This window comes from Lolium perenne, chromosome 5 (genome assembly GCF_019359855.2).
Source record: "Lolium perenne isolate Kyuss_39 chromosome 5, Kyuss_2.0, whole genome shotgun sequence".
NCBI classification, from domain to species: Eukaryota; Viridiplantae; Streptophyta; class Magnoliopsida; order Poales; family Poaceae; genus Lolium; species Lolium perenne.
This window is the reverse complement of record NC_067248.2, coordinates 203882404-203895304: the sequence shown is the minus strand read 5'-3', so window position 1 is coordinate 203895304 and position 12901 is coordinate 203882404. Positions and strand designations below refer to the sequence as shown.

Here is a 12901-nt window from a genome sequence, read left to right as displayed (position 1 = left end):
AACTCTTATGCAAAACTTATTGATGCTTGTCTTGAAGTACTATTCATGAAAAGTCTTTGCTATATGATTCAGTTGTTTACTCATGTCATTTACATTGTTTTGATCGCTGCATTCACTATATATGCTTTACAATAGTATGATCAAGGTTATGATGGCATGTCACTCCAGAAATTATCTTTGTTTATCGTTTACCTGCTCGGGACGAGCAGGAACTAAGCTCGGGGATGCTGATACGTCTCCGACGTATCGATAATTTCTTATGTTCCATGCCACATTATTGATGATATCTACATGTTTTATGCACACTTTATGTCATATTCGTGCATTTTCTGGAACTAACCTATTAACAAGATGCCGAAGTGCCAGTTGTTGTTTTCTGCTGTTTTTGGTTTCAGAAATCCTAGTAAGGAAATATTCTCGGAATTGGACGAAATCAACGCCCAGGGTCCTATTTTGCCATGAAGCTTCCAGAAGACCGAAGAGTCAACGAAGTGGGGCCACGAGGTGGCCAGGAGGGCAGGCGGTGCGGCCCCACCCTTGGCCGCGCCGCCCTATCTCCTGGGCCCCTCGCGTCGCCCCCTGACCTACCCTTCCGCCTACTTAAAGCCTTCGTCGTGAAACCCCCAGTACCGAGAGCCATGATACGGAAAACCTTCCAGAGACGCCGCCGCCGCCAATCCCATCTCGGGGGATTCAGGAGATCGCCTCCGGCACCCTGCCGGAGAGGGGATTCATCTCCTGGAGGACTCTACGCCGCCATGGTCGCCTCCGGAGTGATGTGTGAGTAGTTCACCCCTGGACTATGGGTCCATAGCAGTAGCTAGATGGTTGTCTTCTCCTCATTGTGCTTAATTGTCGGGTCTTGTGAGCTGCCGAACATGATCAAGATCATCTATCTGTAATTCTATATGTTGTGTTTGTTGGGATCCAATGAATAGAGAATACCATGTTATGTTGATTATCAATTTATATCTATGTGTTGTTTATGATCTTGCATGCTCTCCGTTATTAGTAGAGGCTCTGGCCAAGTTTTTGCTATTAACTCCAAGAGGGGGTATTTATGCTCGATAGTGGGTTCATGTCTCCGTGAATCTGGGGAAGTGACAGAAATCTCTAAGATTATGGATGTGCTGTTGCCACTAGGGATAAAACATTGGTGCTATGTCCGAGGATGTAGTTACTGATTACATTACGCGCAATACTTAATGCAATTGTCTGTTGTTAGCAACTTAATACTGGAGGGGGTTCGGATGATAACCTGAAGGTGAACTTTTTAGGCATAGATGCATGCTGGATAGCGGTCTATGTACTTTGTCGTAATGCCCAATTAAATCTCACTATACTCATCATAATATGTATGTGCATGGTCATGCCCTCTTTATTTGTCAATTGCCCAACTGTAATTTGTTCACCCAACATGCTGTTTATCTTATGGGAGAGACACCTCTAGTGAACTGTGGACCCCGGTCCAATTCTCTATACTGAAATACAATCTACTGCAATAATCGTTCTACTGTTTTCTGCAAACAATCATCATCCACACTATACATCTATTCCTTTGTTACAGCAAGCCGGTGAGATTGACAACCTCGCTGTTTCGTTGGGGCAAAGTACTTGGTTTGTGTTGTGCAGGTTCCAGTTGGCGCCGGAATCCCTGGTGTTGCGCCGCACTACATCTCGCCGCCATCAACCTTCAACGTGCTTCTTGACTCCTACTGGTTCGATAAACCTTGGTTTCTACTGAGGGAAACTTGCCGCTGTGCGCATCACACCTTCCTCTTGGGGTTCCCAACGGACGCGTGTCGAACGGAAAGACAATACGTCAACCACGCGCATCACACCGTGATCAAGATCTTCTACACGCTTTTGCAAGCAGCAAGTGATCGTCTACCGCAGCAATAAGAGCCTATTCTTATAGGCTTTGGAAATCTTCAAGGGTGAGTCTCGATCATCCCCTCGTTGCTCCCGTCTTCTAGATTGCATCTTGGCTTGGATTGCGTTCTCGCGGTAGGAATTTTTTTGTTTTCTATGCAACGAATCCCTACAAATAGCTCCCCCTGCGAGGGTGAATACATATCCATATTGTGGATTTTCTATCATCTTTATCCCCCGCAAAAATCTGCATCTAAATACCCTCTTATTTCTAGGGAATCAGACTGTATGTTAGCATGTCTTTACCATTTTCCAGTGTTCAAAACCTGAATTTTCTTGATATCTACCGAGTACTCCGGTGATAAAAGCTAAGTCAGGGCGAGTACACAATTGTGCATACTATAGGCTTTCAATAGCCGAAGCATATGGAACCCCTTTCATTTGATCGAGCTCGTATTGATTTTGGGAACTTTTATGTTTTCCAAAACTGTCATCCTTGACTATAGGGACAGGTGAGGCACTGCACTTATGCATATTATACTTACTTAGAATCTTTTCTAAATAAGCCTTTTGCGATAGTCGTAATACTCCATTATTTCTATCTCGGTGAATTTCTATGCCCAAAACATATGACGCTTCACCAAGATCTTTCATATCAAAATTTGAGGACAAGAACACCTTTGTTTCTTGCAGTAGACTAACATCACTGCTGGCAAGCAGAATATCATCCACATACAAGATTAGGAAAATATATTTCCCACTTTTAAACTTTGCATAAACGCAGTTGTCCTCAAGATTTTTTAAATCCAAATCTCTTAATTGTTTCATTAAACTTTAAATACAACTGTCTGGAGGCTTTCTTTAATCCGTAAATGGACTTTTCTTTAGGCGGCATCCCATTTTTTCCTTGCCTTCCATGATAAAAGCCTTAGGTTGTTTCATGTATATATTTTCTTCTAAGTCCCCGTTTAGAAATGTCGTCCTTACATCCATTTGATGCAACTCTAATTTAAAATGTGGAACTAGTGTCATTATGATTCTGAAGGAATTTTTACATGAGACTGGAGAAAATGTCTCATTGTAATCTATCCCTTCTCTTTGCGTAAATCCTTTTGCCACAAGTCGTGCTTTATACTTTTCGACATTCCCATTGGAGTCATATTTTATTTTGTAGACCCATTTGCAGCCCACTGTTTTGGCTCCTTTAGGAATATTCTCTAAGTCCCAAACATTATTGGTACTCATCGATCTCATTTCGTCTTCCCTGGCCTCCACCCACTTTAATGAATCTGGGCTTCTCATGGCTTCTTCATATGTAGTGGGATCACCTTCCATATGAACTGTTTCTGTGTTATAAACTTTGTAATCAGTCGAAATGGCTGATTTTCTAGCTCTTATAGACCTTCTAGGGGCCCCTATCTCTCGAGCATTCTGTTCCTCAACTTGTGGCTCAGCTTCTGGAGGTGGCTGTTGTTGCTCCCTTTCATGCTCAACAAATGGTTCATTTGGATCCTGACTGATAGGTTCCAAATTTTCACTCATCGTTGTCATGGGTGGAGGCACAACAGGCGCTTGCATCACAATCACAGGGATTATCGGTGCAGGTGCACATGGTAGCGCAAAAATGGCTCCTATGTCATCGGATTAGGTGCATGCACCCTCTTCTCCTCAAGATCAATTTTCTGAGCTACCATGCTCCCCCTCATCATTCCGTCCTCTAAGAAGACAGCATGTCTGGTTTCCACAAACTTTGTGTATTTCTCTGGACAGTAGAAACGATAACCTTTTGACTTTTCAGGATAGCCAATAAAACGGCAGCTGGCTGTTTTGGTATCTAACTTTGCGATATTTGGATTAAATACTTTGGCCTCAGCAGGGCTCCCCCACACTTTCAGGTGGTTTAGAGAAGGCACTCTCCCTATCCATAGCTCAGACGGTGTTTTGGGCACCGATTTACTTGGTACTCTGTTTAGAATGTGAATAGAAGTTTTTAACGCCTCAATCCACAATCCCAATGGTAGGGTGGAATAGCTCATTGATACGTCCAATTTGCATCACTATTTTATATCATAATTTGCTGTTATTCATTGATATATTTCATATTGGGACACAATACTTATGTTATTTCATCTATTTTGCATGTTTCATCATTATTGGAGGATCAAGCACCGGAGCTGTGGATTCTCGCTGGAAAAAGCACCGTCGAACGCAATATTTCGGAAGATCAACTGTGGGAGGAAATTATACCAAAAATCCTATTTTTCAAGATGACGAAGGAAGCCGTAAGGAGGAGCCAGAGGAGCTGTGGTGGGCCCACACCCTAGGGCGGCGCGGCCCAGGCCCTGGCCGCGCCGGCCTATGGTCTGGGGGGCCCACGACCCCTTTCGCCTCCTTTTCTTCGCCAAACCCTTCGTCCCGAAGACCTAAGCCACAGAGGGTACCTCGCGAAGAGTTACAGCCGCCTCTGCGGGGCGGAGAACACCAGAGAGAAAAGAGCTCTCCGGCGGGCAGGAATCCGCCGGAAATTCCTCCGGAGGGGGAAATCGACGCCATCGTCACCGTCATCGAGCTGGACATCATCGCCATCACCATCATCATCATCTCCACCATCATCACCGCCGTCATCACCGCTGGACACCGTCACCGCCGTAGCAATTTGGGTTTGATCTTGATTGTTTGATAGGGGAAACTCTCCCGGTATCGATTTCTACTTGTTGTTGATGCTATTGAGTGAAACCATTAAACCAAGTTTATGTTCAGATTGTTATTCATCATCATATCACCTCTGATCATGTTCCGTATGATGTCTTGTGAGTAGTTCGTTTAGTTCTTGAGGACATGGGTGAAGTCTAAATGTTAGTAGTGAACTATGGTTGAGTAATATTCAATGGTGTGATATTTAAGTTGTGGTGTTATTCTTCTAGTGGTGTCATGTGAACGTCGACTACATGACACTTCACCATTTATGGGCCTAGGGGAATGCATCTTGTATTCGTTTGCCAATTGCGGGGTTGCCGGAGTGACAGAAACCTAAACCCCCGTTGGTATATCGATGCAGGAGGGATCGCAGGATCTCAGAGTTTAAGGCTGTGGTTAGATTTATTCTTAATTACTTTCTTGTAGTTGCGGATGCTTGCAAGGGGTATAATCACAAGTATGTATTAGTCCTAGGAAGGGCGGTACATTAGCATAGGTTCACCCACACAACACTTATCATAACAATGAAGATTATTTAGCCGTATGTAGCGAAAGCACTAGGCTAAAATCCCGTGTGTCCTCGAGAACGTTTGGTCATTATAAGTAAACAAACCAGCTTGTCCTTTGTGCTAAAAAGGATTGGGCCACTCGCTGCAATTATTATTCTCGCACTTTACATACTCGTACTTTATTCAACTGTTACATCAAACCCCCCTGAATACTTGTCTGTGAGCATTTACAGTGAATCCTTCATCGAAACTGCTTGTCAACACCTTCTGCTCCTCGTTGGGATCGACCTACTTACTTATCGAAGATACTACGATACACCCCCGAGACTTGTGGGTCATCCAGACTATTTTCTCGGCGCCGTTGCCGGGGAGTGAAGCGCTATTGGTAAGTGGAATTGGTAAGGAAAACCTTTACTTGTTGTGCTGATTTTATTTCTCGCTGCTATAAGTCATTATGGAGAGATCTTCTCTTCAATTTCTATTTGGGAAATCTACTACTACTGCAACGGTAGTGGATGAAGCGCCAGGTGAGGAAGTAATACCATATAAAATACCTATGAAAATTATTGAACGTGTTATGGATAACCGCTATGAAGGGGATGGAACTGTCCACCCCGGTGATCATTTACTGTTTTTGCATGAATTATGCGGGTTATTCAAATGTGCAGGTATTGCTATGGATGAAGTGAGGAAGAAACTATTCTCTTTATCGCTGTCTGGTAAGGCGGCGCATTGGTATAAATTACTGGATAATGGGGATTCTCTTGAATGGAATGATATTGTGCCCCGGTTTTATTCTAAGTTCTATCCTCCAAGTGAAATTCATAAGGATCGGAATCGCATATATAATTTTTGGCCTCATGATGGAGAGAGTATTGCCCAAGCTTGGGGGAGATTGAAGTCTTTAATGCTCAAATGCCCCATTCATGAGCTTCCTGGTAATGTTATTATTGATAATTTCTATGCAAGACTTTCTTTTCAAGACAAGACCTTGCTGGATACTTCTTGTTCTGGATCATTTACACGCAACAAAGAAGAGTTTAAAAGGGACCTTCTTGATCGGATCCAAGAAAATACTGAAGGTTGGGAGAACGACAAAGATCGAGAATCAGGTATAATTTATGATTATAAATGCATTGAAGCCTTTATGGATACTGATAAATTTCGTAATATGAGTGCTACATATGGTCTTGATTCTCAAGTTGCTGTAAATCTTTATAAAGCTTTTGCCTCTCATTATGAATTGCCAAAGAAGAATTTTGGTAAGTATCATGAACCGTATAAAGATAAAATTGATTCATCTATTAATAAATGCGTTGTAGTTGAAACTGCTGATCATGTTATTCCTGAAGTTTACATTGAAAAAACTCCTTTCCCTGCTAAAATGAAGGAGTACTCTGTTATAAATAGTGCGGTTCATAAAAGTGAAAAGAAACCTGTAGAACCTGAAGAACAAATAAAAGTTGAACCTGCTGTTGCAATAATTAAAGATCTTGTGATTGAAAATGTGGAGGATGGTCATATTATTTTCTGTGAAGATGCTTCTAATATTGTTTCACATCCTAATAAACCCAAACAAGCTAGTGTTCCTATGCTATCTGTTAAAATTGGTGATCATTGCTATTATGGATTATGTGATATTGGTGCAAGTGTTAGTGCTATTCCGTATGAGCTTTACACGGAGATTATGCACGAAATTGATTCTTGTGAACTTGAAGATATTGATGTGGTTATTCAGCTGGCTAATAGAGAAACTATTTCTCCAATTGGTATTGTTCGAGATGTGGAATTTTTATGCGGTAAGATTAAATATCCTGCTGACTTTTTGGTACTTGGTTCTGCTGCTAGTGATTATTGTCCTATTATCTTTGGTAGACCTTTTCTAAATACTTGTGGAGCTATTATAGATTGCAAGAAAGAGAAAATTTTGACTAAATTTGCTGGTGAATCTTATGAGTTTAACTTCTCTAAATTTACTAAAACTCCTTATAAAGCTGATTTGCCTAGTAATGATTTTAAAATGGAGCAATGTGCATCTATTGTTCTTGTTCCTAATAATCCTTTGCAGCAACATTTAGAGGATAGCGAGAGTGAAATTTTTAGGAAAGAAAGAGATGAGCTTGAGGAAATTTTTCTTCGCCAACCTATTCTCAAGCATGATTTACCGGTGGAAGATTTGGGTACAACACCGCCACCAAAGGAAGATCCTGTTTTTGATTTAAAGCCTTTACCTGATAATCTTAAATATGCTCATATTGATGATAAGAAAATATATCCTGTTATTATTAGTTCTAAGCTTTCAGAGATTGAGGAAGAAAGGTTATTGGAAATATTGAAGAAGCACCGAGGCGCTATTGGCTACACTCTTGATGATTTGAAAGGGATTTCTCCTTCTATTTGCCAACATGCTATTAATATGGAAGACGATGCAAAGCCTGTTGTTGAACCTCAGCGTCGTCTAATTCCAAAGATGAAGGAAGTGGTAAGGAATGAGGTATTACGACTTCTTGAAGCTGGTATTATATATCCTATTGCTGATAGCAGATGGGTTAGTCCTGTGCACTGTGTTCCCAAGAAAGGAGGTATGATCACTGCCTAATGATAATGATGAGCTCATTCCTCAAAGAGTAGTTGTAGGGTATAGAATGTGCATTGATTTTCGAAAAGTTAATAAAGTTACTAAAAAAGATCATTACCCTTTACCATTTATTGATCAAATGCTAGAAAGATTGTCTAAAAATACTCATTTTTGCTTTCTTGATGGTTATTCTGGGTTTTCACAAATTGTTGTTAAAGCTAAAGATCAAGAGAAAACCACCTTTACTTGTCCTTATGGAACTTATGCTTATAGACGCATGCCTTTTGGTTTATGTAATGCTCCTGCTACTTTTCAAAGATGCATGTCTGCTATTTTTCATGGTTTTTGTGAAAGTATTGTAGAGGTATTCATGGATGATTTTTCCGTCTATGGGAATTCTTTTGATAGTTGCTTGCGAAATCTTGATAAAGTTTTGCAGAGATGTGAAGAAACTAACCTTGTTCTTAATTGGGAGAAATGCCACTTTATGGTTAATGAAGGAATTGTATTGGGACATAAAATTTCTGAGAGAGGTATTGAAGTTGATAGGGCTAAAGTTGAAGCAATTGAGAAGATGCCCTATCCTAGGGATGTAAAAGGTATTCGTAGTGTTCTTGGTCATGCTGGGTTTTATAGGAGATTTATTAAAGATTTCTCCAAGATTTCAAAGCCTCTTACTAATCTTCTTCAAAAAGATGTACCATTTGTTTTTGATGATGATTGTAAGGAAGCTTTTGATACTCTTAAGAAAGCCTTAACAACTGCTCCTATAGTTGAACCGCCTGATTGGAACTTACCCTTTGAAATTATGTGTGATGCTAGTGATTTTGCTGTAGGCGCTGTTCTTGGACAGCGAGTAGATAAAAAACTGAATGTTATTCATTATGCTAGTAAAACTCTTGATGCTGCTCAAAGAAATTATGCTACAACTGAAAAAGAATTATTAGCTGTAGTTTTTGCTTGTGATAAATTTAGATCTTATATTGTTGATTCAAAAGTTACTATTCATACTGATCATGCTGCAATTAGATACCTAATGACAAAGAAAGATGCTAAGCCGAGGCTTATTAGATGGGTACTTCTTTTGCAAGAATTTGATTTACATATTGTAGATAGGAAAGGTGCTGATAATCCTGTTGCTGACAATTTGTCTAGATTGGAAAATATTACTTATGATCCTGTTCCTGTTAATGATAGTTTTCCAAATGAACAATTGGCTGTAATAAAGGTGAGCTCGCGAGACAGTCCTTGGTATGCTGATTATGCTAACTTTATTGTTTCCAAGTACTTGCCTCCAACCTTTTCAGCTCAGCAAAGGAGGAAATTCTTTTATGATTTGAGGCATTATTTCTGGGATGACCCACACTTATATAAAGAAGGAGTGGATGGTATTATGCGAAGATGTGTTCCCGAATATGAACAACAGGAGATATTGAGTAAATGTCATGGTAGTGCTTATGGAGGACATCACGCCGGAGAAAGAACCGCGCAAAAGGTTCTACAATCAGGTTTTTATTGGCCAACTCTCTTCAAGGATGCGAGAAAGTTTATTTTATCTTGTGATGAATGCCAAAGGGTTGGTAATATCTCCAGACGCAATGAAATGCCTATGAATTATACTCTTGTTATTGAACCGTTTGATTGTTGGGGATTTGACTTCATGGGACCTTTTCCGTCTTCGGAAGGTAACACTCATATACTTGTTGCTGTTGATTATGTTACTAAATGGGTGGAAGCTATACCTACAAAAAGTGCTGATGGTGAGACCTCTTTAAGAATGCTTTTAGATATTATTTTTCCTAGATTTGGAGTGCCTAGATATATTATGACTGATGGAGGTTCTCATTTTATTCATGGAGGTTTTAGAAAAACTCTTGCTAAGTATGGTATTAATCATAGAATTGCTTCCGCTTATCATCCTCAAACTAGTGGTCAAGTAGAATTATCAAATAGAGAGATTAAATCTATTTTGGGAAAGACCGTTAATAAAACTAGAAAGAATTGGGCTAGTAAATTGAAGGATGCACTTTGGGCTTATAGAACTGCTTATAAAAATCCCATGGGAATGTCGCCTTATAAAATGGTTTATGGGAAAGCTTGTCATTTACCTTTAGAACTAGAGCACAAAGCTTATTGGGTTGTTAGAGAATTAAATAAAGATCCTAAACTTGCCGGTGATAAGAGGTTGTTGCAATTAAGTTCTCTAGATGAATGGAGAAGTGAAGCTTATGAAAATGCTAAACTCTTTAAAGAGAAAGTTAAAAAATGGCATGATAGAAGGATTATCAAAAGAGAATTTAATATTGGGGATAAAGTCCTATTGTATCGGTCTCGTCTCAGATTCTTTGCAGGGAAATTACTTTCGAAATGGGAAGGACCATATGTTGTCGAGGAGGTGTATCGTTCAGGAGCAATCAAAATTAGCTCTCTCCAAGGCAATGCTACGCAAGTGGTGAATGGACAAAGACTCAAGCATTATATCTCGGGTGATTCCTATAATGTTGATGTTGATATTATTCAAGTGGAAACACCGGAAGCTTTCATCAAAGGGCAAATTGACAGTCCGCCAGAACTCGACTTTGAATAGGTAACAGTACTGGTAATGAAAAGTACGCAATTTACTTTCCGAACAATATTTTTGCTGTTTTTGGAAAATATGAGAAATTACGAGTTCAAAACGGAGTGGAAAGGACGCACGAGGGCGTGGCACCATAGGCCGGCGCGGCCTGACCAGGGCCCGCGCCGCCCTATGGTTTGGCCGCCCCGTCGCCCCTTTCCGACTCTGGTTCGATCTGGTACTTTCCGTTTGTCGTGAAAAATTTTGCTATATAATCCCCCGGACCCCTGGAGGTCCGTATATCGTGTTTTCGACGTGTTTTGTTTCGAGCTGTTTCTGCCAGGATCTGTTTTCAGTCTAGAAGCACCATGGCCTCCAACAACAAGGGCAAGGGGCTTTCGGAGGAAGAAGTGAAGGAGGCGCCATCACTCATCATAATGCGCACCATATCCATAAGGGTACGGTTGCGCCTTTCAGCTACCCCATTCTGCTGAGGTTCGCCCAACATCGAGTACTGGGCAACTATTCCAGTCTCTTGTAAGAACCTTGCAAAAGGTCCAGGGACTTGGCCATATGAAGTATGTCGACCGTAGTACTCCCCTCCACGATCAGACCTGACTATATTTATTCTTTTATCATGCTGATTTTCAACTTCAGCTTTGAATATTTTGAATTTATCCAACGCTTATGTTCTTTCTTTTATCGGATAAATATAACCATATCGGGAGTAATCATCAGTGAATGTTATGAACGAATCCTAGCCATCCACACTTTTCACCGGAAATGGTCCACATATATCGATGTGAATTATTTCTAGTGTTGCGGTGCTTCGATTTTCACCCTTTTAATTTGCTTTACAAATTTTCCTTTAATGCAATCGATGCATTGTTCTATGTCTGAGAATTATAATGGAGGAAGAATATAATTTTCAACGAGTCTTTCTATTCCCCCCTCGAAATATGGCCTAAGCAACAGTGTCATAATTTCGATGATTCATTAGTTCTTTTTCTTTTCTTTTGTTCTTTTTCCGACGCGGGTATTTGTTCATTCACTTTACACACAGACAATACTTTTTTCACGCAAGGGCAATAAATAAAGCTCATCATGGAGTAAAGCAACCCCAATATAAGTATTATTACACCATATGGCACATTTTTCATGTCCAAAATAACATAACTGTCTTTATCCAAACATGATACACTAATCAAATTTCTAGGTAAGGAAGGAACAAATAAGACATCTTTAAGCAGAATATTCAAGCCATCAGCTAGCTCCAAGAGGACATCGCCAACAGATTCAAGTTCTTCTTGAATTCCATTCGCGACTTCAACGCATCCTTCGCTTCTTTTCGTAGTCCGCGCCAAAAGGAATCCCTGTAAAGAATTTGCAACATGAACAGTTGCACCTGAGTCAATCCACCAAGTAGATTTCGAAAATTGTGTATATATGTATTCATTTACAAAGGAAACTAAATTGTTACCTCTCTTTGCCATTAATGCTTTTAGCCAATCAGGGCAGTCTTTCTTGTAGTGCCCAGTCTTTTGACTGTGAAGACACTGATCTTTGTTCAGTGGCATTGGCTTGTGTTGGAACTTCTGATGATGCTGCATTGGAGCTTTTGCATATGGCTTTGAAGGGGAGCCATTGTTGCTTTGTGTGAAGGGCCTTTTCTTATTGTCCTTCACATAATGTAGAGAACCTCCATTCTATGCCTTGAGTATGTCTTCCTCTTGCACATACATGGCAATGGTCTTTTCAATGTCCCATTTCTCAGGGTTCATGTTGTAATTGATAACAAAGTTGTCAAACTGTGATGGTAATGAAGACATGACCAAGTGAACCAGAATTGCAGGCTTCAGCTCCAGGTTAGCATCCATGGGCTTCAGCTTTGCAGCCAGGTTGCTCATCCTGAGGATGTGCTCCCTAATGCCATGTGCACCTCCACTGTATTTTTCTGTCAGCTGCTTCAACAGTTGGGTTGCATATGTCTTTGAAGAACTAGTAAATTGGCTCTTTATCTTTTCTAAGTACTCCCCAACGGAAGCACACTCCGCAATTGAGCCCACGATGGCGTTCTCAATTATGTTCTTTATAAATGCCATGCATTTTTTATTAGCAGCCTGCCACTTTCTGTTCTCTAAGGTGTAGGACATCTCCACAGGAGCATGGTCTCTTTTTTCTTGCCCATGCATCATCATCATCCTTGTCATCTCTGATAGGGTCAGCAGGCTTTATGGACTGCGGTGTGTCAAGCACCTAGTCCACCTCACCACATACGAAGGAGAAATCCACCTTCTTCCTCCACTCTGTGTAGTTATCCCCTCTTAGGTTCGGGACATCCTTGATGCAGCTCATCAAGTAGTACCCTCCTGAAAACCGCAAAGAAGTGAGAAAAGTACCATTGCATATTATAATCCAATGTTGGTCCGAATTAAGACATGCAACTGTTAATGCAAATAAAACTATATCATTGTTGGGTAGAAGTAGAGATAAATACACATATCATTGCAACAAAACATGTTCATGTCATTAATAACGTTGGTCCAAAAATAACAGATCCATAATTGTCACAATAATCACTTTTATTCAACTTTGAATTTTAACTATCACTTTGCATTTAAAAATGCTCCTTTTACTATTTGCAAGGGAAACTGTGAATTTAAACTATTTAACTTTTGAACTTTTTGG

The 12901-nt window shown here is 40.4% G+C and overlaps 1 protein-coding gene across 1 annotated transcript; it reads right to left on the bottom strand.

Moving 5' to 3' along the window:
• Positions 1 to 11919: 11919 nt before the first annotated feature.
• On the bottom strand, positions 11920 to 12423 carry LOC127303972 (uncharacterized). The gene has a single exon (XM_051334688.1). The coding sequence runs from the start codon at positions 12421 to 12423 to the stop codon at positions 11920 to 11922; it is 504 nt and encodes a 167-aa protein (XP_051190648.1).
• Positions 12424 to 12901: the final 478 nt, after the last annotated feature.